Source organism: Cyprinus carpio, chromosome A15 (assembly GCF_018340385.1).
Source record: "Cyprinus carpio isolate SPL01 chromosome A15, ASM1834038v1, whole genome shotgun sequence".
Classification (NCBI taxonomy): Eukaryota; Metazoa; Chordata; class Actinopteri; order Cypriniformes; family Cyprinidae; genus Cyprinus; species Cyprinus carpio.
The window spans coordinates 16,046,551-16,073,420 of NC_056586.1; the positions used below are offsets into that span (position 1 = coordinate 16,046,551).

General features: G+C 38.2%; 2 protein-coding genes across 4 annotated transcripts; both read right to left on the reverse strand.

Moving 5' to 3' along the window:
- Positions 1 to 73: 73 nt before the first annotated feature.
- On the reverse strand, positions 74 to 2,673 carry LOC109071146 (refilin-B-like). The gene is made up of 3 exons (XM_019087617.2): positions 1,929 to 2,673; positions 1,608 to 1,687; positions 74 to 1,478 (listed from the first exon to the last, which is right to left on the reverse strand). The coding sequence occupies exons 1-3, from the start codon at positions 2,115 to 2,117 to the stop codon at positions 1,163 to 1,165; spliced, it is 585 nt and encodes a 194-aa protein (XP_018943162.2). The 5' UTR covers positions 2,118 to 2,673; the 3' UTR covers positions 74 to 1,162.
- Positions 2,674 to 2,822: 149 nt separating this feature from the next.
- Positions 2,823 to 26,852, reverse strand: LOC109067074 (vacuolar protein sorting-associated protein 53 homolog). 3 transcript variants are annotated; one of them, XM_042771215.1, is made up of 23 exons: positions 26,693 to 26,852; positions 25,674 to 25,754; positions 25,228 to 25,277; positions 25,056 to 25,122; positions 20,248 to 20,334; positions 18,993 to 19,108; positions 18,782 to 18,901; positions 16,589 to 16,667; positions 16,336 to 16,479; positions 16,104 to 16,246; positions 13,828 to 13,969; positions 13,600 to 13,698; positions 11,833 to 11,927; positions 10,775 to 11,017; positions 10,247 to 10,394; positions 10,075 to 10,157; positions 9,896 to 9,974; positions 8,456 to 8,604; positions 8,282 to 8,351; positions 8,062 to 8,199; positions 4,862 to 4,966; positions 4,011 to 4,219; positions 2,823 to 3,889 (listed from the first exon to the last, which is right to left on the reverse strand). In XM_042771215.1, exons 1-22 carry the CDS (start codon positions 26,777 to 26,779, stop codon positions 4,046 to 4,048), a joined length of 2,499 nt encoding a protein of 832 aa, XP_042627149.1. In that variant the 5' UTR covers positions 26,780 to 26,852; the 3' UTR covers positions 2,823 to 3,889; positions 4,011 to 4,045. The 3 variants fall into 3 exon arrangements, with proteins under 3 accessions (XP_042627149.1, XP_042627150.1, XP_042627148.1); XM_042771216.1 differs by having other exon boundaries at positions 2,823 to 4,219; positions 13,600 to 13,695; XM_042771214.1 differs by having other exon boundaries at positions 2,823 to 4,219.
- Positions 26,853 to 26,870: the final 18 nt, after the last annotated feature.

The window sequence follows — 26,870 nt, forward strand, 5'->3', positions numbered from 1 at the left end:
GTTATCTAGCATGATTAAAAAATGCAAACATTAAGGACAATGCACATTTTATTTAAAAAAAAAAAAAAACACGTCACTTTAAAAATGTATTTATTTCATTTTAACTGTTAATAACCATCATAAAAGGAATTCAAGTTAAAAGAATAACAATTTTACACAGCACAGCTACAGATTTTAAAACCAGCACATTTGTGTCACACACTTGATCAATGACCGCGCACAGAATTAAAGAGAATTAAAACAAGAACAGGAAATAAATAGGGGAAAATGCCACTGATAAAAACATTGCTGTTATTTACATTATAATTTATTTATCTACAGATGCCTCAGTCTGCAGTTTCAGGCTCTAATGTGACCCCACTTCTCATTTTCCTTCATGAGTAACGATACAGAGAATGACTTACTAAAACCAAGCAGAGCTGTGGAAGTCATCTAGCCTTTACATAAAGAAAATATGGATGACAGCATAAGTGTCCTAATGGATAATTACAGTAGTAAAATACACAGACAATGTTAGTTTAAGATGGAGTTAATGTTTTCATCCAGATTCACTCAACACCCTTGTGCAAAGACACACTAACATACCCTGCTTCTTCAGAAAACACTTTTTAGGCCCTAATATATGAACATTACCCTTCTACAGCTCAGTGAGATTGAACCTGTTAAATAGAAACATGTGAAAAATATGTTCTGAAACTCCACCTTTGTAAACCAAACCTAAAATGCACCATTGTATTATTCTAATACTCACTTTATGATGGGGCAAAAGTTTGCTCTCTAGTAAATCATGTATTTCTCTATGGCCAACTATGTTTCAAAATCAAATCTAACCATCAAACCATTGAATCTCACCATTAAATAATCAACCACACTTCTACATACAATTAAAAACCATTGTTGTACATTACCATTGATAACTAATGGAGAAAACACATACAAATATCCATATGCTGCTCCTAAGCAAACCTTCAAACACAGTTGCTTACACTTCCTTCAGCCTAAAACAATCTAAAACTGCGCATCTGTCAAGGGATCCCCTTTCCAACTGGCAACAATTTCAGTCCGAGTTTCCTTTTTTTCCTCTTGGGACTCAATGAATGCAGGCGGTGGTTTATAAATGGTATATATGGGCGTAACGTCAGGCACAGATGCCCGTGTGTCTTCAAAGACCAGCCTGGCAATCAGAAGCCTGCATCTCTACAGCAGAGAAGAAGCGCTTGGTCAGCTTGTGCCCGTCATACTTGAGCTGGGTGGTGTAGAAGGTCCGGGTGTGTTTGGGGTACACTATGGTGGTGCTCTGGTAGCGCTGCACCCGATGACGGGGCTGGAACTCCAGCTGGGTCTTGTAATGTCTCCAGGTGCTCTGAGGCAGGGCCAACACCGTCTGGCTGCACATCTCCAGACCCAAACCCTTGGGCTGCAGGGTCACGTCCTGGATGAAGTGCCGATCTGAATCATAACGCACTGAAGACGTGTATCTGTAAGAACACGTGTAACAAGTTAGTGCTACATATGAATTGCACCTGCCCAGAGCAAATCGGCCAAATCCAAAAATCATGCGATAGTCACAGCAAAAAAAAAAAAAAAAAAAAAAAAAAACACTTTACCTTATTTCTTTCAGTGGCAGAGGATCAAGTTCAATTCCTTCGCCATAGGACAATGCATGCAAATGCCGATTATTATGAACCTGTAATTAAGATTTTTTTAAAATACTGCTTTATAAATAACTAATAAATATTTTTTTTAAATCAGTATACATTAAAAATATGTATATAAATATTTCAACTAAAAACTAACACACAAAAACACAAAAACAAAAATATAACAGGAAAACTAAAATAAACCTAAATACTAATATTTAAAATAACCTAATAAAAATAACAAAAGCACAAATATTTTGCCAATATTTCTGCATTAAGGACCCATACCACGGCGGTTCCTCTGTTCTCGTCTTCTGTAATCGGGGTACCAGCCCCGGTGCCCTGCAGTAACCAAGCGCTCGGGCTCGGACTCGGAGGCAGACCGGAGTCAGGACTGTCCAGCGGCCGATCAGCTTTCAAATTCATATCCAGCGGATCATCGTCACACACATTCCGCAAGTTCAGTCTTCCCACCATTGCTTTTAAAGTTGCTCAGCACTCGCGGGGCAGTTCCACAAGCTCTACAAATAATGCAGTTAAATCGAATTATGCGCAAAATTGTCTTTCTCTGTTGTTCTTGCGGTGCAACCCGGGCTGACAGTGATCCGGGTGGTTTGCATAAAGTAAACCAGCTGTGTGATGATGCCGTGAACGATCGTCGATAATCCGATTCGTGGCGCGGGCTCACCGCTCCCGTTTCCTCCGAGACTTTGAAACTCAGATCTGAAGAAGCTGCAAATGTGTTTGTTGTTGCCAGGTTCAAATGGCTTTATACAAATTCAGAGCAAAATGGAAACATTCAGTCAGAGGGTCATCGCCGGGGAAGGTAACGCAAGTTTCCCTGCTTGTCAGCCTGCCTGCATTCAAAATTGTCCGCACTCAAAGACATTCATTGTTTTACAAGCTCCTGCAAGAAGGGAGACGCCTTTAAAACTGCCTCCCACTGCTGATTGGAGTCCCAATTACAGAGAGTCAGGAGTTCCTCCCTTTAAACACTGGCCAACTTCACATCAAGCTTAGGAGCAAGTCGGGTTAAAAAAATAAATAAAAAAAAAAATCACACAAATCAGTAAAGAAAAAAAAAAGAAAACTGGCATCTATCCATCCATCCATCAGTTTGTCTGTCTATTCATATATCAATCATACATAAAATGATGAAGACCACAGTTTTGTCAAAGCCAATACGGTCAACAGATTTTTTTATTGACAATAATTAATATCTGCAGTTGATATTAAAAATATGTCCTATTCACAGAAGGCAGGAATGTTTTCGTTATAAGCAATCAACAGTATAAATCACAGCAGAAATCAATGCAAATAATATTGCAATCAAACATCACAGTAGCCCATCCGACTCATAAATCATACATTCATTGCAAACATTTTAGCTTTGATATTAACAGGTACAAGCCATGTGCAGAGAATAAACAATTACGAAGGAGAGGGTGATTATGGATTAAATGATTAAGATTACAGTAAACAGATTCCAGAGTTCAAATAATGAGTTATTAAAAGAACTATAAAATAAGTTATTTCAAACAATAGACAAAAACAAGTGAACAGCAGATGACCCAAAGTAAAAGAATGTGTGCACACTAATGTTTCTGCATTCCAATAATCTCCCATGAACCACAGTTATTGTTCGTGGAGAAAATATGTCTACCATGGGAAAGCGTGGGTGGTAAATATTTCTTGCTTACAGCTCCTGTAGGGATAAAACATCTACAATAGGTTTCTTTTTTCACCCCAACCTGGGAAGGTATTTCAAAAGCCAAAACAACTGGTTTGTCATTTCAGCAGGAGACAGGAAATCCCAAGCTCCTCTGTTGTGGAGCACCTGAGACCTGAAATCTCACTCTCTTACTCCACAGGCACCTTTACCCAGAGCAACAGCCAAGTTTCACACAGCCGTTTATTGTTAAAGCGGGGGACAATTATAAAAACGCTGGATTTAAATCATTTAGATGTTGAAATCCCAGACCAGAAGACTTTGTGCCAGGATAGCAGCAGGTTACTTTTCTGAGCCACACTGCCCTCTGTTTTGATTTAAGTACAAGCATATTTCAGAGAAATGTGCAAAGTAAATGACACTATGGGTATTAGTGTTGTAAAGTGGCGGGAAAAAAAGGTGGGGGGCGGGGGGGCACAATTACTCATACATGCCAGTTATGTGTTGAGGTTCAGGAAAGGACTTGAATCATAAAGCTCATAGTAATGCAGTCATGAAAGCCTCAAAGTTAAACCATGATCTGTAAGAGAACATAAATACAGAAGACATAGCAGTACTATTTATACACCATTCTCAGTATGACAAAACTGGAGTGGAGAGATGTTGCCAGGCCGTGCTGAATATCCAGACAGAGCACTTACATTATTAGACTGATGGGAATAAAGTTCCTTCTGATTTACTGAATCCTCTTTTTGATGAGCTTTTCCAGTTTGCGGATACGGGAAGATTCTTGTTCAGGGGTGGGGGCACTGAAGGACAATGATGGGCCAGCGTCTGGTCCTGACGGCGGATTAGGCAACCTCTGTCTGAAAAGCTCCAGCATGGTGCTCTGCTCACTCCGTTTCAGGCCCTATAGATTTAGGGGGGAAAGAGGTAGACACTTTTGACCAATGAATTTCAAAGATCTTTTCCATAATTTATCTGATGGTGGAGTGATGTTCATTTAGTAGTTGTGAAATCCATCGGTAACCAGTAACGTTGTTATGTACCACAACAATCTTATTGGAAAGAGCTCTTCGCCTCTACCCATCATGAGATGTTTGTATACTTGCTTTCAGAGGTGAGTAAGCACTAACCCAGCTGATTTTAATTTGCACTGGTGAGAGGAAGAACTACTTAGTGAAATCAGCTGCTGTCTTGCCTTGTCTTTCCGTACTTCTTTTTCTTAGAGTGTTCAATACTTTTTTCCTGTCATTCCACTTTATTAAACATAACTTTTTTATGGATTGTAATATTTTTTTCTGCATAGATTTCTTGTGTTAATAGCAACATCTGGTCTAAATTTCATGGGAATTGCTGCATTGGAACTGTGTTTAATAAAAAAAATAATAAGTTGATGTGTTGAATACTTATTTCCCCCAATGTTACATACAATACTTATTACATGATTTTATCCATTTTAAAATTGCTTTTATGTGGAATCCCTGATTTACTGGTGGTGGGACCTCATTAAATATGAGGATGATGCAAATCCCTGATGCAAATAACTCACCTTCATATCTAGAATCTTTTGGAACGTCTCAGGATTGCTGTCAGCAAGGAGCTTGATGTAGTTGTCCACAAAGACCACGGACGGCTCATGAGGGGCCATGACCACCTGAGAGGTGAGGAGAAACAAGTCGGTTAAACTCTAGCTGGGTTCTCCAAACTCTCATGTGTTTTAACATTTTTTAACATTATAACATGAGACCTGCCACTCTGGGAACAGGAGACCAAAAAATACAGAGATCTGACAGAAAAAAACACCAAACAGAGACAAAAACTTGAAGTTTCTATTTAAGGTGCTCTTTTAACAGCATAATTACTCTATGCTTGAATGAAGCTGAATTAGCCTCACCGGTATTTTTTTTTGTGGGGTACAATGGGAGAGTCTCAATTGAGCAGTAAAAAGAGGTTAAATGGGGTACATGCCTGAATTGTTTCTTTTCCCTCCAAGGTTGGGAGGGGGATTTTTTTTTTTAACTGTATATCTTGCAACTATTTAAACTGTAAGAGGGCAGAAGAACACATGGCTGACAGATACGCCTCGGGGGGGGGGGGGGTTTTTTTTTGCATTTTAAATCAGCATCCTGTGCAACATTCCCCTTTATACAATACCCATTATTCTTTCATTTCTTTTTACTCTCAGTACCTGAAGGCATAAGCCAGGATATGCGGATAAGGGTCAAATCAAAGTGGGACACGGAACACTTCGGACGGTCTTGAATTCTAAACGTTCCTTCCTTACCACAGAGTGATTTACTTAGCGACCGTCCTGGAGACAGGCCAAGGAAAAGCCTTGAGTAGGCTTGTTGTAGTTACCTTGTAAAAAAGAAAGAAAGAAAAGAGAAAACGAGAGGAGGGGGAGAAAGTCTGCCTTTCAGTTCATTTCCAAAAGAGCCACATTGGGGTGGGGGGCAGGTTAGGAGTGAGAGGCAAAAAAGAAAAGCAAAAAAAAAAAAGTACTAGAAGACTGTGGAAAACAGCCACGTCTCACAGGCAGCAGCAGCAGCATGCTTGGCTCACGCTGCCTCTTTCAGCTTCACATCTCTCTGAGGTTTGGGCCCTATGATGGGCAGGAACCCATTCCCAGCCAAGAAAAGAGAGAAAAATTGAAGACATCTTTAACAGATTACTCTCCACGGTTACCCTGTAATGAGCATCATGTGGAAAGCCAAGCCACCACCAGCAATGATGTCCTATTTCACCCATAAACCGCTTAACGGGTGTCGCACTTAACTGATGTTATCCATCAATGATTAAGAAAGAACGATGACAAAGCAAGACTGAGGTGGCAAATGATGAAGCAGAACACAAGAAATAACCAATACTTTGTTTGGCCACATGGCAGCAGAAACCTTGATGTTAAGAAGTGTTCTGATGTATGAACGGCTCTTCCAGGAACCTCAGAACAAAATGCTGATGAAGATGTTAATTACCTAAGAGGCACCTGGGGCCCAACATAGCCAATCATTAAATGCCATCCAGATTTTATAGACCCAACGTATGCAAGGGTTTCTTAAGCAGACCTTCAAGTGTCTTTGATAGGCCACTGGTCACTTGTATTGTGAAATCTGGCTGCTTATGTTGTGGTAAGATCAGGCTGTCAGTTCAAAGATAACTCAGCTGTTAAAGGGATAGTTCACCCAAAAATAAATTACCGTTGTCATTTGTGTGTTGTTCATTAGTGTTTTGAAAATGAACGGAAGTCTTTTGGGTTTGGAACAAGATGAGGGTGAATAATTGAAGATAGAATTTTTGGGTGAACTATCCCTTTAAGTTGGTTGGTTAGTTTTTTAAAGCCGTGCCAGCTTCCTTGTCTTTTTTTCATGGCGAGTAACAAGTTGAAATACTATAAAAGAACAATTTAAAAACCTATATAAAGTTCACTTTTGCTAAAAACTCAAAGCATTTAGGGTTGACTTTCTTTCAAACTTGTTTACTGAGTAATGTAATAATCCTGTGTGTACTTAAACCAGCACAATTTAATAAAATTTGTTTAAGAGATACTGGACTATGGCATTGAGAGCATGATATATTCCTGTAAGACTTTATCAAAGTGGCCCATGTTTTCTTAAATTCTTTTCATCTTTTAAATATTTTCTTTATGATCTTGCACAATTAGAACTGAACCCAGTATGAGCATTAGGTGGATTAAAGCTGAATTCCAGGCAGTTAAAAGACCAGGAGCAGGAAAGCCCCAGAGAGCCTAATAAAAGCCCATGTAGCATGCGTAGGGCTAGAGACAGGGGTCAGGGAGAAGAAGGTGGGTCTGGAGATCAGGGGGATGAAAAAAATACCGGTGAGGCACAAGCTATCCATTCCTCCAGTTGTACACATATCATGGAAAACATGACTTTCATTGTGCTTCTGAATTTATGCAGACATACTTCTAATGTTTGAACTTCTAAAGGTGCATAATTGGGTCGGAAATCATCATGCAACCCCAGTTTTAAAAAAATGACAATATTCATCACTGCACTTTTTGGGTGACAATTATTTTATCTTTAAAGGGGTTTAAGTCGTGTTCACACCAAGTCGAATGTTCAATGCAAAAATCTGGTGCGATGAACATTTTAGACTAAATGGATGTTAATGCATCTTTTCAGACAGACATGAACATTTGCATACCATCAATGCAACAGACTTTTATGGAGAGGTGTTCTCACCTCTTTTCCATCACATTGAGAAGAAAAATAGGCAATCCATAGGGTTTGCACTTTTGGTCATGTGTCTGGAGATGCTGCTTTAACATAAAACTACAACTTGGTGATGCTCACGAACAGTCTGTTTTACTGTAAGGGAAGAATCTGCCACTTAGTTCTGATCATGTCTTATTCAATTTTAAATCAACATTTCTCTCTTAATAATATAACTTTTTAATATGAGTGTTTGAACCTCATTGTATGTTACAAGTCTATATGTAAATATAAGTAGAGATCTATGGGTGACGATTATTAAACTGTGGACTGCTAAGCTTCAGGCAAGAAAGCTAAGGCATGTGAGCACTTCCTGTCTCTCAGAGAGAGCTCATTAAACCAGATGCACACAGCTTAGTAAATAACTGCGCTGCACCACGCAGCGCTTTATGAGCAGCTGATCATTAAAGACTTTCCTGTATTGAGCTTCTCATCAGGGAGGCCTGTTTAAAACAGAACGGGGTGAGCGAATTCTCAAATGTTTAATGGCCATGAATGCACGTGAGGTTCCCACCTTGAGGATCATCTCTGCTCGAGTCATTCCTTTAACCACTATTTTGGTGTAGCTGGCCGGGGCTTTACGGACCACCTGAGAGCCAATGGAAGGGAGGTCTAGAAGAACGGTCTTGAGGGAATGTGTGTCCAGGAGTAACTGTTCAGAAGAAAGAAAATAAGGAGATATGTTCTGAAGGTCCATGAAACCCAAACATCCCAGTGTCTAAATCTCTACCTACCTGCTCTGCTCCAACCATGCTGATTGGCTTACACCTGAACAGGTGGTTGATGAACTTTGGAATGAAGGAGCTGAAAGGTATGGATGAAAGTAAAACAGGCAGTAGGAGGTTAGCAAACACTGTGTCATGAAAGAGCCTTTGTTGCACTGATTAGTGAGTGGCTCCGGTACTGACTTGGTGAACTTAATGCAGAACTGGGTGAAGTATTTCCGGGTGGAGGCCAGGTTGTCTCTAATGATGGGCACATTTTGTTTGATGTGCATGATTACAGAGGTCACATACGGGCTTTGGTCTCCCACATGTTCCACACTCTGCCACGGCATCTGTACAAACATACAGAAAGTCAACTTCAAGGCTAGTATAAATATTCTAAAGACTCTCTGGACGTTGTTAATGTTGACAAAAACTTTTACAAACTGAAATAAAATCAAATAAATATGAAAAACTCACATTGAAAACACTGAAAACTAGAAATGTTCCCTTGGCAACTAAATGAAATAAAATAAGTTTACATTCAACAGTGTTATTAAAGGATAGTTCACCCAAAAATGAAAATTACCCTATTATTTACTCACCCTCTAGCCATCCTATGTGTATATGACTTTCTTCTTTCAGATGAATACAATCAGAGTTATATTAAAAAATGTCCTGGCTCTTCCAAACTTTATGGCAGTGAATGAGACTCCAGAAGTCCAATAGTACATCCATCTATTATAAAAGTGCTCAACAAGGCTCCAGTGTGGTAATAAAGGCCTTCTGAAGTGAATCAATGCTTTTGTGTAAGAAAAATAGGCTACACTTTAAACTTGGGGAACACATATTTACTATTAATTAAGAGTTTTCCCTCAATAAACTGCTAATTTGCTGCTTATTAATAGTTAGTAAGGTAGCTGTTAAGTTTAGGTATGGTGTAGGATTAAAGATCTATACTGTCATGCAGAATAAGGCATTCATATGTGCTTTATAAGTACTAATACACTAGTAATGTGCATGCTAATAAGCAGTTAGTTAATAGTGAGAATTGGTCCTTAAAAATGAGGTGTTACCAAAAAAAATCCATTTTTAAAACTTTATAAACTGTAATCTCTAGCTTCCGCTAACTGTCATACAAGTAACTGTCATGGAAGATAGAGATTATGGTTTATGAAGTTTTAAATATGGATTTTTTTCTTACACAAACACATCGATTCACAGCCTTTATTAATCCCCAGGAGCAGTGTGGAGCACTATGATGGATGGACATACTCTATTGGACTTCAAAATCTGGACCCCCATTCACTGCCATTATAAAGCGTGGAAGAGCCAGGACATTTTTTTTATATAACATTAATTGTATTCGTCTGAAAGAAGAAAGTCATATACACCTAGGATGGCTTGAGTGTGAGTAATTAATGATTTAAAACACATTTTAAATTTAACAACCAACTAAAAAAATTAGTGTTTTTATAGATTAACCTTAAGTGAATGTTAGATAACAGCAAAGGTCATTTAAATCTAAAAATCTCGGAAATTAGAATCTCAAAAAAAAAAAAATCCAACATCGGCAGGTATGATGAATTAAACCATAAAAACTTTTAATATTGTCTGATGACTGCTATGGTAACGATATAGTACCTTGCTCATTGCTGTGAGGGCTGGATCACATGCAGCATCCAGGTCCTGAACCAAGAGCTGGATACTGTTTGAGATAACCCTGCCAAACAGAGAGATTCATGGGAAAATTACTTAACAGCTAGCAATTAATTTCCTTGGGCAAATATGTTTTTATCAAGTTAAGTGTGACTGGTATTTACGTGCTAAAGGTGTCCATCTCCCCAGTTAAGTTGATTCTCTCCATTAGGGGCTTGTCCACCTTCTCCTTGAGCTTCTCCTCCAGCTGTGGACATGATATAGGACATCTGCATCATTAAAAACAAAAAACCTATTCATTTGTAAAATGTGAATGAAGAGTGTGAAGTGGGTCACCTGCTGTGTGGTAGCCAGGCAGTATTCAGCCGTGCTTAAGATGCTGCAAATAAGACACAACTCTTCCATTGTGAACTTGGTCACTTCTGATCCCTCTTTCTCCTTCAGCAAGCTGCTGATGGTCAGACCACCACTACTGGTGCTGGTCCTGCATGCAAACATGTACAAACATGGTTACCAAAGCACCCTTACTCAACCCTTCTGCCATCCCGCTGAAAGACACACAAGAAAGACTGCATGGAAACCACAAGACAGCTTCTCCAAAACAAAGATCTTTTTTGAAACTTCCAAAGACAATACGGGGTAAACCACACAAGGCGACGGGTGGGGATTTTTTTTTGCTTTGAAGAGCGGTGCAGAGAAAGCCCACAAATGAGACCACACAGAGACGACCACTCGCTCTCCTCTCCAGCATCACCACAGCATTACACCCCAAATAAAAGCCCCAGTGACTAGGAGGATCAAACTTTAAACAATAAAAAGGGAGAAAAAAAACTCATGTGAGACCAGTCAGGTGGCTCGACTCACTTTGGTAGGTTCCCAGAGAGGATCTTCCAGGCATATTCACGTAGATACTTCTGGAAAATGGTGGTCAAAGCAATCATGGGTTCTCCGGTGCTCAGCTGCGAGCACTGGACCATACACTTCTTGTAGTACACGAAGAGATCTGCACAGCTGGGGAGCACAGCACCTCCCTCATCTGTGCCTGATTTAGGGGGACCCTGTGCCCGGAAATCAGCAACAAAACGGTCGATCAGCTCGCCAAGATTTCTAAAACAGAAAACAAAATGATTAATGAACAGAATAAAAGATATGAGATTTATATTGGTAATAAAATGCTACAAAATAAAATATTTGCACGGTTTTTGGGGGATAAATGTGTTTTGCTGGAAAAAAAAAAAAAAAAACTACTAGAAATATTTTCCCAAAACTAAGATTAGATTAAATAAAAAAAAAACATGGTAAATGAAAGCATTGTCAAATTTGCAAACTATTTAAAAAACAAAATGAAAGCCAACACCACGTATCTAACTATGACTGAAATCACAATGTGTTAAACTTGCTTTGAACAGCAATGTATTGTAAGGTCAGTAAATAGGCCCTCTCTCTCAGCACCGAGTAATCAGTTAGATGCTAACCCCAAGAGAAGAATTTGGATACTCTCATGCCAGACAGGTCAGTGTGAACTGGTATAATGCAAGCCATTGTTAACAGAAAGGTCATTCTGCTTTAGGCAGTGCCAGCGGATGGTTACATGGGCCAGAGAAGGGCCTTTACAAAAAGCCCTTTTCTTAGGGGCCTCGTTGGATTAGAGAGAGGGTGAGCAGGAAAAAGAGAGGTAAAGAACAAGAAAAGACAAGGAAAGAAAGAAATCAGCTGCTGTTTTCAGGCTTTCTGCAGCATGTGTGGTGAACAGCTGATGGGGACCATTTTTTACCTCAGTGGTGAGGCAGAAAGAGTCAGACAAGGGAACTACTAAAAAGGGGGGGTACAAGAAAGGGAAGATCACAAGTGCATCTGAAATGGAGTACTTGTGTGACTCATCTGATATGATTGTGCACAATGTTCAAGCACATTTCACTCACTTATCCTGCGACTCGATGTAAACGTAGAGATGAGGCTCAAAGCACTTGGACACAATGCCATGGAAGGGGTTGTCTGGAGCCTTGGGCTTCTTTGGCTGTGAACAGCAAAAAAGTACTTAAGCAAGAATTTATTAAAAAGTGTGTTATTTTAGTATCATTGAGTTACTATTTTACTGTTTTTGTTGTAGCTTTTAATATTTTGAATGAGATTTTTAAAATATTTACTTTAATTTTAGTTAAGATTTTAATAACCTTGTTTTGTTTTTGTTGTTTTTATTACATGTTTTTTTTTTTTAAGTCACCCTATTATGCCATTTCCAATATCGCCTTTCATGCAGTGTGTAATGTAGCTGTATATGAATGTAAACGATCTGCAAAGTTGTAAAGCTGAAAGTGCACGATAAATAAAGTTATTGTCTCCCAAAATAAAGAATTGACTCTGTACAGTTGAAACGAGTCGTTAGTAATTTAAATCCCACTTCCATGACGACTACATGTCACGGGGTAACACATTTGCATAATGCGCGCCTATGTTCTACGTATGCTGGGCACGAACAACTTGACCCCGCCCACAAACACATCATTCTACCTACAACCTCTTCACTAATACCAGCTACTTTAAATAATTCACAAAAACTGTAGCTTCTAAACAAGCCATAAGTATTCTGTTTATTTGGACCAGCTGCTCCACTGAATCACAACCTGTAAGTATGATAAATAATAGATGTTTATATTTTCTGTAGAGTGACGTTTCGACACACGCTGTATGCTGTAGACCAGTCACAACAGACTAGGCCATCTGACCAATCAGAGCAGAGCAGGCTCAAGAAAAGGAGGGGTTTAGAGAGACTGAAACTTTGAACTGCTTCGAACGAATCGTTTGAGAATCGCTAGAAAATTAGGTGATATTAAATGCATATTTTGAGAAAATGAAAGCGTTTTTTGACCTTGCATGCATGTAATCCTATTGTAGGAGACTCCCAAAATAATATTAGAAACCGTAAAAAAATTGATTAATGGGGCACTTTAATATGTATATATAGTTTTGATTAATATACATTTATTATTTTTAGTTTATTTAATTATAGTTATTTTAGTACATCAAGTTAAACAATAAAAATTAGAAATGTTGCCTTTGCAACTAGATAAAATAAATTGGTTTAAGTTGGATGTAAACAAAAAAAGTTTGTTTAGTTTTTATTTAATTGTATTTATTAGTTTTTATTTCATTCAGTTTGATATTAGTTCTATTTGAGCTGTGTGCTGCACTGACACCAAAAAGTGGGAGGAAATCGTATTGCGAAAACATCACAGTGATAACAGTGAACTTCTAAAGAATCCAAATCACCAGAAATGTTCTTATAACTCCTGATACTGAAAACATCATTGCCAATTTGAATATAAAAGGAAATAAGTATGCAATAAATAAAGGATCTGAGCCCAAGTAAAGCTGTTATATTAAAGTACACTTTAAGAGTTTGATAAATAGACGGCAATATAAAGACTTCTAAACACACGGTGCCTTGACGGTGCTTTGAATGTTTTCACGTCAATTCCAGAGAATATGCGCCTGATTCAAGCCATAGTTCAGATGTGAGTCAAATCAAACTACATTATTAGTGTTTTATAGAGAAATGTAAATTGCATGTTGGAATGGCACCAAATGCGGTATCAGTTTCTATCAGAAGATGGGTGGAGTGGACTGCATGTGGTAAACATGTGGTCGTTGCTGCATAATAGAGTGCAAATAAAGTTAAGCAGCCTCACTCTATCCAAATCTTCATCCTTTTCTGATACATTGTCCTCTCCTGACTCATCTTCCAAAAAGGGGTTTGTTGGTTCTAGAGGGGTCTCAGGTTTTTTCTGCTGAGAGAGCAAAGGAGAAGAAACATCACACAACAACCAGATTAGCAGCATGTTCACGCCCCAGTAAAACGTTTTTGTGCTTGGCACCAAACAGGCATGGCATCCAAAACAGTGAAAGCGAGGTCTCACCCCAGGCCCGTTGTTTAAGGTGCAGCCTGAGAAGCGCTTAGCTAGCAGTCCTTCAAAATTGGTGGTCCTCTGAATAGCGAAGAGCAAAAGCTTGACCTCGATCTCCCTGGCACGGGCTCGCATCAGCTTGGCCAGCTCGGTTCTGATGAGCATACAAAAAAAACAGACTTAGACACAAGGTTGTCAGTGAAACATAACGTGCCAAGTAGGACTAAGGCTTCAGGTCACTGCTTTTATAAGCCAGTGTGTGCAGAAGCATGGTTTGGCTGTTAAAGGAAACCACAGTGAATCAGTGTTGTATTCAAAAGAAAAGATCCAGTTACTGTCAGCTTGAAAAAGAATCGTTTTGTGAGAAGAAAATAAGTCTACATAGGGAGAAGATGGTTGTGTGGTGTATCCATTCTTACATAAAGTTTTGTCAAAAAAAAAGAAATATATTAGATTGGATTACAGTGGACCTCAAACGTTCTTTCCAGGCACTGAGGGTTTTGTAATGACTCTCTTGAGAGGAACACACATACACACACACAGCCTACTTTAAACTGTCAATACCACTACTGAAATCCCAGACATGTAACCAGTTCCTTTCCATCTAATCATTCATGTCATACTGTGCACAATTATGTCTTTTGCTAAATCATGCCATAGTTGTGTGCTGTCTAATGTCTAGTCTTCCAACCCAGTGTATTTTCTCAATAGGGTTATGGAGATAATGTGGATTTTTCATGTCAGTATTACGGTAATTACAACTCTTCCCAGAAGTGCTCATGTCTCCAGACTCAAAAATTATTTGTTTCTATGGCAACACTCATTACGCTACATCGTATCCATGTCTGGCATTGTTATTGAATACAGCAAAATATACATAATCACTATAAATGCTAGACCTGTGTATTCTCTTTTCAAACTTTGAAAAAACGTAAAATTACATGAAATAGTTCACAAAAAAATGTACAGTTAGCTACATACACTACTGTTCAAAAGTTTGGGGTCAGCACAGTTTTTAAATGTCTATGAAAGACGTCTCTTATTCTCAGGAAGGATGCATTTATTTAATCAAAAACACAGTAAAGCAACGATATTGTATTACTGAAATACTGAAATATTATTACAATTATTATAGTTTTAAAGGGATACTCCACCCCAAAATGAAAATTTTGTCATTAATCACTTACCCCATTGTCGTTCCAAACTCGTAAAAGCTTCATCGTCTTCGGAACACAATTTAAGATATTTTGGATGAAAACCGGGAGGCCTGTGACTGTCCCATAGACTGCCAAGTAAATAACAGTGTCAAGGTCCATAAAAGGTATAAAAGTCATCTGCCATCAGACGTGCAATCTGGGTTATATGAAGCGAAGTATGCTCTTCTGAAATACACGCAGAAACAGCGCATCCCTGTGGCGCGGATGATACAGAAGAGCATACGTAGCATACGGTGATATGGAGAGACACAGAGGAGACTGTTGACAAAGGAATTGTTGAATAAAGTCGTTATTTTTGTTTTCTTCGCTTACAAAAAGTGTTCCTGTCACTTCATATAACACAGATTGCACATCTGATGGCAGATGGAGTATTCTGAAGATGACTTTTATACCTTTTATGGACCTTGACACTGTTATTTACTTGGCAGTCTATGGGAGAGTCACAGGCAACCAGGTTTTCCGAAGTAGAAAGGAGCTTTTACAGGTTTGGAAAGACATGGGGGTAAGTGATTAATGACAAAATTTTCATTTTGGGGTGGTATCCCTTTAATTTCTTTCAGACAAAAATAAAAATCTTACTGCACTCAAACTTGAATGGAAGTGGAAGTGTAACCATCTTTAGTTATAAAGATATTTATAACTATACAAAGGATATTTGTATCCAACATCACATAACACAAACAAGTTTGAGAAACTGAAGCTTTAATAGAATGTTTACATGTAATTAGAAGATCGACTTATATATTTTTTCCATTCAAGTTGTACATTTCTTGCATTAAAATATAAATAATTCCAAAAACAATTAAAAATATATCCCATGTGCAAATGTAAATTACTTTTTATGAATATGTGAATGTCTTGTTGCCAAAAAAGAAATCATCCACCTCGAGTGAGCAATATTTTAATAGCATAATGGAAATTTTATTTACACCGAACATTCGATATCCCAATATTTGCATAAAATGTGGATGGAAATCTGACTAATGACATGGATGGTTTTCACAAGTCAAGAACTTATGAAGAACCAATATTAAGTGAATGCAGCATTAGTGTGAGGTGTTCGATCGTTACCTGGTGATATGACAGAACTCTACAGCGATGCGTTCGGTCATGCACCACTCCTCAGGAAACATTCGCCCATACTTTTCTTCATAGTCCACAAGCTGACGCTTGATCCACGCATAGCGCCGGTCTATCTTGTCGAGCCACGCCACCTGTACTCAGGACAAACAGCAGAACAGACCATAAGTGTGATGGTATAGCAAAATTTCAGTATGTTCAGAACGCACAAGGTCACACTTACATCCTGGTTTTCTTGGAAGAGCACTAGGTATTCTGAAAGGTGCTGCCTGATGAACTTTTTGATGATCTCCTGCTTAATCCGAGGATCCAGGACATTTGCTACCAAGCAGGCATCTCTGAGAACAATGCTAGGACCTCCAGATTTCTGTAAATATCAAACTAAATGTGTCACAGGAATGATACAGAGACTGGCTATGCACTAATACTGAGAGGTGATTATTTACAATCTTTTCATCAGAGCACTGCATCTGTACCTTTGACCCCTGGGCAGGAAAAGTCTCTTCGAAGTCGGCCAGTATCTGCGTGCCAAGCTCGCTCTGTGCAGCTTTAACTCTGAGGAGGAGCAAAACAGATGGGTGAGTGTTTACAAGACACCTGGTGGTCTTAGGACTCCCTGGTGTCTAATGAATTTTAAAAGCAATAAATTCATAATACCAAAATGTGAGAATCTAGAGCAATACAAATTAAATTTTACAATACTTCACACTTATTCTGTTAGAACAAATATAAATATACTCCATAGTAGCTAACATATATAATACTGAACACACTAATTGAAATAAAAAAATTAATATAAAAAAAGAAAACTCAAATTTCATTAAAAGTTTAACAATGACAACAATGAAATTAAAAAAGAAGATTAAGAGCAGTGAGTGGAATAAGTTAAGGACATGTTTCTCCTTTTCTTGCAAATATTGTTTGATTAATATCAATGATAATTGGCAGGTCTACTACATTTACACTGTCAGCCCTAATGCATAGATCCCATGTTTTGAGAAACATTTTGTTTTGCTTGTTTACTTTCATAAATCCACTGCGTTTACTTCGTCAAAACAGGCAATTTGACCAAGATATGCCAGCTGACCTTGTGTAGTCACGTCACTACAAAGCTTTCCTTGCAGAGCATACAAACAAATGCTTTCATTCACTACATCTTTTTTACATTGAACTTTGTAACTAAATACCAGAAGTTTTGACATCCCTAGTCATGGTCTATCCCTATGTACCAGTCTCTATTAGGGCAATGTGAACAGCTACTACCTAGATCCCTCTAAATGATGGCAGCTTTTAGAATAACTGGCACTGGGGAAATAAATGGAACAGAGACAGAAATATCAGCTACTTGTAAGAAAACAGATGTAAATTCAAAATTGTATTAACTAATAAGCCAAACTGTACTTTGGACCAAAGTCTTTTGAATGAGGGTTTGAATGAACCATGACTTGATGATTAGAAGATGCTCTTTTAGTTTCTGGATTATTTGCTGGCTTTAGCAGACTCAACACAAGTTTCATCCAAAATAAACAACAAGATATTCAGAGGGAGAGAGCGATGGAGACACATGTGCTTGCCAGTCAGACACCAGTCTTCAACGTGGCACATGGCTGCCAATTTGCTCTCTCACCAGCTCCATAAAGACCTCGACACTGTCTGAACCACAGCACATCCCTCAGCTGCCGCCCCTGATCAAACATCTCTGCCACACCTCAAAACCAACCAGACATCTCCATTTAGGGTCAGTCGGGCTCAGAACGAAAGCATCTCGGTTTCTCTATATTTGGCATGAACTAATATTAAAGCATCACAAAAATCCAATTAGACTTCACAAGAATTTCCTCAAGACTTTTTTGTCCACATAATATGTGGTAAGCTTGTGTAGTTCAAAACAACAGCGCTAAAATCAGTCCATCTGATCACCAAAAGGGGGCTAATATTATTTACATGGTAAATTCCTAAGCACAGTCCCCACCCTCATCAAATATAATCTCTTTCTACAACACAAAAGAAACACATGAGAAAAAACCAAGAGTCACGCAGCGGTCAGAAACCACTGATGTACTCTGGCAAACTTAAATGCTGTTTTAACAAAACACTGGATTCGCTTGATGTATAAATGCATGCTCAACCAAACAAACTCTCATCATCACTCAAGGATGGCATTTAACATCTGTGAAAGGTCTTATGAACCAATGGGGTAAACATGACTACAGGGGCACCGAAAAGGAACTGCATATACATGCTTTTCCAGAGAAACATTTAGAACCTGGAACAATCAGGGGAAGTGTTTTTCCACATCAAACACACCCTTCCTTGCCATCTGCTTATGAACAGCTTTATCAGAGCATCCAACATAAACAAGCAAAGCGAACCGCAGAATCATAGGGACCTGAGACCTATTTCTTTCATAACAAAAGGCCCAGTCTCTGAGCCTGCAGGGGACAGGGACTGCACCACCCAAACCAGAGAGAGCACCTCCTCTGGGAAAGGCTCAAAACAGAGAGCCAAAGTGGAAAAAAACGTAAATAATGAGACACCGTAAAGCAGATTTCCTTCCTCTGCTGTATCTTCAGTAAACATAAACAGGATCTACAGACTCACAGCACCATGATTTAGTCAAATAAACAGTGTGTGAGTGAGGCTTTTGTCCTCGAGGCTTGTGCTCTTACCTTTCTGAGAGCTGGCGAATCTGGGGGATGCCCATGTACTTCTGGAAGTGCTCGAGCACGTTGACTACACCCTGAAGGAGATTGGCCACTTCCCCATACTGCCTCTTTCGAGTCATAGCTCTGCAAAGGTCCAATTAGACAAGCTTTAAGCACACTGTTAGGATGGAGTAAATGGACTAATCATGGGAGAGGGTATCTTGAATAAACATACTCAAGAGAGTCCACTCCGCCAGCCAGCATGTGCAGGTGATTGAGGGTGGTTATAGAAGTGGTCAGGTGACGCTTTGCGTGGTCCAGCTGCTTGATATCTCGTGTGATCTCTTTCACCTGAAGCACATTTTTAGATACATTACAGATGCACAGATATTACAATTTTGGCTGATAATTATTACATTTATGATTGTATTTATTATATGATTAAATATATTATACAGTACCGATCAAAAGTTTGTGGTCGGTAAGGTTTTTTATTTTTACGAAAGAAGTCTCTCATGCTTACCAAGGTTGCAATTATTTGATCAAAACTAGCAAAAACAGTTATATTGTGAAATATTGTTAAAATTAAAAAAAAAAAAAAAATCATCATATTGTATTTTACTATATTTTAAAAATGTAATTTATTCCTGTGATGTCAAAGCTGAATTTTCAGCAGCCATTACTCGTTTGTACATTTACATGTATTTATCGTCTTTTTTAAAACAATTTAATACATCCTTGTTTAATAAAAGTATTAATTCATATTTTGTAAAAATCATACAACCCACAAACTTTTGAACAATATATTATTGTTATTTTATTAGTAGTATTTAATTATAAATTACCAATAAATTGTCAATATTAATAATTCTATACAACTCTAAATAAATTAAATAAAAATGAAAAATAAAATAAAACACACAAATAAAATATTTTTAACCATTTCAACCATTTTAAATGTTACAAGTTAATTTAGTCATCACAGTAATATACAGTGTAAAAATGGATGTTCATTTTAAGATTTGCTAATAATTACATTTGTTGAGTACATATTATACATGTTGGCAAAGGTAACCCGAAAGTAAAACTAGAAGAAATAAACATGCACATGTCAATTACTATTATTTCAAAAATAAAACCTATTTATTATCAATATTTATTCAATACTAAAAACATTTTAATATCAGCCAATAACCTATATGGTTTCAACATATCATGCATTCCTTTATATTGCTTCACCATATTGAGGACACGGGGACAGAGCTGTGCTATTGTTCTCCTGCATTCCTCCCCTTGCCCTTCATTACATTCACAGATGGCCAGTGTTACCTTGGGCTCAAAAAGAGTGCTGTGGACAAAAACCACAGGATGTCACAGTTTCTTGTGCCTCGGTTACCCAGTCTGTTGGGGTGGGTGAGTGGTAAATGGCTATTTACTCTTTCAGGCCTTAAATGACTAGGATCCTGTCTGGAGGGCTTATTTTTACTCACCATTTGCTCCGATTTCTCTGCTTTGTCTTTGATGTCTTTGATTTTGCCAAAGAGTTGCTGGATGGCTTTCTGGGCCTCCTCCAACGCCTGGAAGAGGAGACAAAAGATCTAAGATGACCCAAAACAGCAACATGGTAGCATTTTCTTACAGCTCACTGTCAGTTTGATGTTTTCCATGAAACAGCAACCTGAAGTTCACTGGCATGAGCTGAGTTTGTGTTGGGCTGGTTAGGGGATTAGAAAAACAGACACTCAATCTAAATCTTTCCGCCACATCAAAAGCAATTAATAATGAACTCATATTTAATATGAAAATACAGGCTGAATGGTGTTTTAATGAACATGCTTCCTGCCTGCCTGACCTTCCAGCCACTATATTATTTTTAGCGGGAAGATCTCTGCACTTCAACAGGGTGGGGACCAAACCACACGGCCTGATGAAACCAGTTTTTACTTGACATTCTCGCAGGCAAAGACTGCAGCAGTTGCACTGTTGGCCCTTCCACAAGCTGCCCCACCTGATGCCACCACATCACAAGGCTCCTGGCTCGGCTCTGATGGGATCTGATCTTCCTGGCCACTCGAATGCACAGTCACGGCCAGTGGTGCACCTCCCACTGCAGCCACACTGCCAGTGTTTGGACTCTGACAATGCATAATTACTACTTCTTTCAAGAGCAGCTGCAGCACTGGATGACTGGAAGTACTGGCCGTTGCCAGTGTACTTAGAGAGACGTGCCTGGGCTGAAAGCAGAGAGAGTTTGACCGTGTCTTTTGCCTCGCTCCTTCACAGGCAAATGGAATGCTAACAGCCGGCACCAGCTGCCCCCTGGAATTTACCATTTTTACAAGCCACCTCAAAAAAACAGAGATGCTTTGAACCAACCAACACACACAAGCACACAAAAACTTCATCCAACATTACAACATACTATACAACAAACCATACTTTTAATTCCAAAATTTGAATCATGCTGATATCTGAAAGTAAGAAAGATGGACTGCTTGTTGGAGGACAGTCCCTGCGTTTCCTCCTTATACTGCTGATCAGGAGAATGAGAAAGAGGTTTATTTGGATCTGGCAAGAAGGAGAGCAGCTGCTACACATGTGGACTCTATTTGCAGTTTCAGGATGTTTCCCCCCCAGATGGTTTAGGCAGGCCACAAACTATAGAACGACATGGATGCTGGTAATGGATGCATTTCCCTGAAGTGTTGTGACTCGACTGAAGAATATGTAGAAGTGTTGAGAAAGAAACATGTTGGTCATTAGGACAGTTTAACAGCTGCTGACAGGCAGGAATGAGACTGTTGTCAATCATGTACAGCATTCCACACATGCATTAGTGGTAATTATTCTGCATGTAATTATTTCCCAAAATGCAGAAAATATTATGAAGTAAAGAGTCTGGTTGTCCCCTTTTAAGTTTAACCATCTACTGTACAATATTATCTCAGAGTTACAATTTTCTTTGTTATGTAAACTATGAAGCATGTTGGTTCATAATAAAATGGCTATTTTTAAAGGCTATGGTCATTTTAAAATCTTTTTCTGCCATGTGGAGGATGCACATTTTTGTTTTGCAGAACTGCCCTTAAATTTAACCCACCAAATTATGATTCACATTTGTTAGTGAGTAACTTTCATATTAAAACATCTGCAGACATAAAGAATATTTTTAGAAGGAATTGCTTAAATATTGCTTAGAAGCAACACTGAATGGATGTACATTACCGTTAAAAAGTTTGGGGTCAGCAATCATTTTTTCAAAGAAATTAATACTTTTATTCCGCAAGGATGAAATTCATAAAAAAAAAAAATTATTTTAATTTAATTTGCAGTTCTAATGAATAGCATAATTAGCAGTTTATTGCAATCAATCTGCAAAAAAAATGCTGTTCATTTAACTTTCTATTCAAAGAAACCTGTTTTTTTTGTTTTTGTTTTTTCAGTTTCCACAAAAATATGAAGCAGCACAACTGCTTTCAACATGATAACATATCAGATCACATATTAGAATGATTTCTGAAGTATCATGTGACACTGAAGACTGAAGAGTAATGGCTGCTGAAAATTCAGCTTTTCCAACAGAGGAATAAATTACATTTTAAATATATTAGAATAGAAAACAATTTTAAATTGTAATATTTCACAATATTACTGTCATACTGTATTTTGATCAAATGATGCAGCATTGGTGTGGAACAGGTATGTTAGCTACCTGTTACAGTCATGGTGTTTTTTATATTAACCATTTATTAAAGTCCACTTTAATTCTCCACTCTGCTCTTGTAATGTGTACAATAGAGGGTTAAAACCCAGGCATTAAATCAATAAAACAAGTGTTGCATTTATTTATGCATAAAAAAAAAAAAAGACTAAAACAACTCCAAAGGGACAGACAGGGATCAGACTATAACGACTGATAGAAAAACACACATGCAGTAAACTTTCCATCCTGTGTTTAGATTAAATATTTATACTACATTCTTGGGGAGGCTCCTTCTCGGCATTCCTAATAAGCAGCTCCAGATGCCAAAAACTACAAGAGACATCCCTGATCCCAACTGGCTCCCTGACAGCTATAAACCTCTCATCTGAATGCTCCATCTGGGAACAACAACATGGCAATTTTTTTTTATATGGAACTTTCTGCAGCACTGAGAAAAATAATGTATATTAGCACAAACCCTGCGTGAGACAAAGGGGAAGGCAAAGCATGGGTTGTCCTCAATTAATTCGCACCAAATGCTTTGGCCCACTGTTGACTTTCCTTTATGAATGATATCACACATCTAACAAGTTTCCCCACATTGTCAACTGCTTTTCCAATTCAGAAAACGTTTCCAAATACATTGTTGTCAGCTAACAATAGTCCAGAATAATACTTTCCACACACTGTAAATGTTCTGATAAGAACCACAAAAAATATTGTTTAGGAAAAGCAAAGACACTGAGTACATTTTTTCCTTGAATAAACAGAATAAAGTGTGGTGAACAGCTGATTATTCCACTGAATCCACATCAGAGATAGATTATAGAAATTATAGAAATTACAAAAAAAATTCTAGAACTAAAAAATTAAAACCAGGGTTTCTGTAGGTTTTATGGTATAAGGTAAATTTAAGACTAAGCAAAAAAATATAAAGGACATATAATGTACATATAATGTCAACACTAGAATTTAAACAATTTCCAACAGACAAAACCTTCTTGTCTTCTGAGAAATTTCTTAAAATGTAGTGAGTTTATGACCAACAGATCCAAAAAAAAGAATCTTCCTCAGTATTTTTTTCCTAGGTCTTCTTGTCTTCTGAGAAATTTCTTAAAATGTAGTGAGTTTATGATTAAAACAAGAAACTCAAGTAAAAGTATCTTGATTTAGGAATGTTTAGATATCTCTATTGAAAAAAGACAAACATACAGAGGAAGATATTCATTTTTTTGTAGTGCATGCATCATTTAATGCAATGACTTTATGAATTTAAGAAGTTCTTTTCTGATTTAAGACCTGCGAAAACCCTGCAAAATGAAAATGTAAAATATAAAAATAAAAACTAACTCAAAATATGAATTAAATATAATAGTATCTCAATGATACTAAAACAACACTGATCCACACCACATTCATACAATAACAATACCAGAGAGGAGTTTGAGATTTTAAATCTGTGTCATGACTGTCTCAGATACTATTTATCAGGCCCTCAGCTTCATCCAAACTTCAAAGAGCCCTGACTCAGTTGCAAATAAGGCCCCCAATGACCAGTTCTAACTTTAGCATTTTCTATACCACAGGGAAGTACGTGAAATACTAGCTTAACACTAGCACATCCGTCCACCTCCTCCACACAGCTAGAAATGTCATCAAGCAGACCCCTGGAATCCCGCTCCAGACACGGATGTCTCCATCTCACTGATAAATACTGTACAGACTAAACAAAAAAAGGCTGCAGCGGGTCTTTCCAGTCCTCTCCCTCGGTCTCCACCATTACTCTCAGCCTTGAGCTATATAATCCACACTTCCCCGCCGTTCCATCTGGGGAAGGATTTTTCCTCTGCTCTGTGGAAACAACTCAGAAGGTTACAGGCCGTGAGACTCGTGGCCCGGCGTTAACGGTGATCCATTCAGACACAACCAATTTCCACTAGCGGTGCATGCTGTTAATTCAGGAACAGCTGAACCCTGCATCGCACGTCTCAACCATGCTGCCTCACTACATCTCAATAAAGGGGTTGCATTTCACCTCAGCCTGCCACTCTGATTAAGAACAGATCTGTGTTGAATCAACATTTCCAGCCTGGTCCAAGAAATAGCAGGACACTAAACCACAATGTGGAATGGAATTGCTGCTGAGAACAGGGAAATTCAGAGTAAAGTGTGCCTTCCATTCCAGGAAGAGAGCGCGTCTGGGACTCTGAAGAGCCTCGGTCATTTCCAGAGACGTGAGATGGAAGAGATGCACAAGACAACGATGGTGCTGAAAGGCGTTGTGAAGTAGACAGAGTGGTTTACCCAAAAATGAAAACTCTATCATTGTTTGTTCACCCTTATGTTGTTCCAAAACTGTATGATTTACTTATTTCTGTGGAATACAATAGAAGCTATATTAAAATGTAAGGCTTTTTGTCCACATAATGAAAGTCAGTGGAGTCCAATGTTGTTTGACCTTCATTGTATGAACAAATGTCCTTCAAAATATCTTCTTTTGTGTTCCACAGAAGAAAGAAAATCATAGAAAATGACTCTGGAACCCCATGTGGCATAATGTTAATGACATTATGAACGTGGAACCAAAAGACTCACCTGTCTGCCATCCTGCCCCACATTAGTCTGTCCCCTCACCACTGTCCTGATGTTGTCATCCAGGCGTCTGATTAAAATAATTATTTACAATAGCAATTTAATAAGATGAAAACCTAAAGAACCTCTCTATATAAATGCAGACAATATCAGGGTCTAAATATTAAAAACTCACCTGATTTTAAATCGAATGTTATTCACCACTTCATCTATATTCGCCAAAGATTAAAAAAAAAAAAAAAGATTTAAGGTCAAGATTTGGAGGGAAAAACATCTCTACTGAAATATATCAGCTATCCTTAAATTGTATCTCTTTTAATAATCAACATGTTATTAGTCACGTCTTCTTGCTCGGAGAGAGCAGTGCTCTCTAGTGGCCAAAAAATATAGACATTCAATAGAGAAGAATTTCTGCAGTAATGTAAAGGAAAGCATAAGTACTAGTAGCATCAATATAGGTGACTGTAACACAGGTGTTAAATTAGGTTTATTATTTATTTGCATTATTGAATATAAGAGTATTGCTGCTTAGAACTAGAGCTTAAATACACATAAAAGGTTTTGAATTAAGGCACACATTCATCGCGCTGACCATTGCTCAATATTCTAATTCAGGCTCACCTGTTCTGTTGGAAACAAGGTATTAATGTATTCAACGGCATTGAAGTCGGCTCGATCCAAAGGGTCCTGGCTGGGGAAAACCTACAAAAACGAGCAGATAACATTTGATATGGCCAAGACCAGAAAAGCAGGCTCTGCTGAATGAGAATCAGGTGTCCACAAGTTTTCTAAAGATGTTCTGTGAGTCTGAAGTGACCATCAAGCTTTTCTACACTGCGATCTGTTCAGGTGGCACCTTAACAAATAGATGAAGAGATCCAGCTGTATTACCGATCTTATACCGGACTACACACTGAAGGCAGCGGAAGAATGACTATGGCTTGACATTTGCCATTATATTATTAAACAATTCTGCACAAGATCTCCAACTTTGATGCTTCAGTCAGTCTTTTCCCTCACTGTACTGTAAACATTACTTTAAACAGATCTGCCAACAGACATATCTGTTTAAAAAGTAGTCAATAGTCGCTTTAACTATATATTAAGCCAGAACTCTTTTAGAGATAAATCTATTGATATTAGAGATAAAACTGTTGACCATTTCAAAGGTTTTCAATATTTCTAGACAATCGGCAAGCCCTTGAATCGGGGTATAAACATAAGAAGCTAAATTTTCTTAGTAGCATTTGTTATACTATCTTTCATTAAGTACACAGACTAACATTAGTCCATTTTACGATTTTTCTCCATCTTCTACACGTACTCCCTTGTTGAAAACCCTGGATATGTCAAGGTGCCTCCTGTTTTGACACCTGCCTTCGAATCACAAGCTAGCACTGACTAATTAGCGTTTGCTGGTCTGTGGCTTTAAAACTGAAGTCGGTTTTCACAACAGCTATCGACGTAAACTAACTAACTAGCATGATAAATAAACAAGACATAACTAAAACTGTGAGCATTAATGGAGATGTTTCAAACTGGCTATTAGCATCTCAGGAGAAGGTAACAGCTGACAGCTAGTCTGTTCTCTCTCTGACACTGCAATAAAAACAGACACAACGCCAGTTCATCTGAGTTACCTGCTCAATGGCCAGCTGCACTTCTGGAGTAAGGTGTAATATCGCCTCCAAATCTTCCACAAACTCTAATTCTTCGTCCTCCATCATTGTGAACAGTAAACAGTCGTTTTATTTCCCTGCGCTGACGTGAATGCTTCTTTACCGTGTCGATGCGCAGGGAAAAATATCATTCATTAGC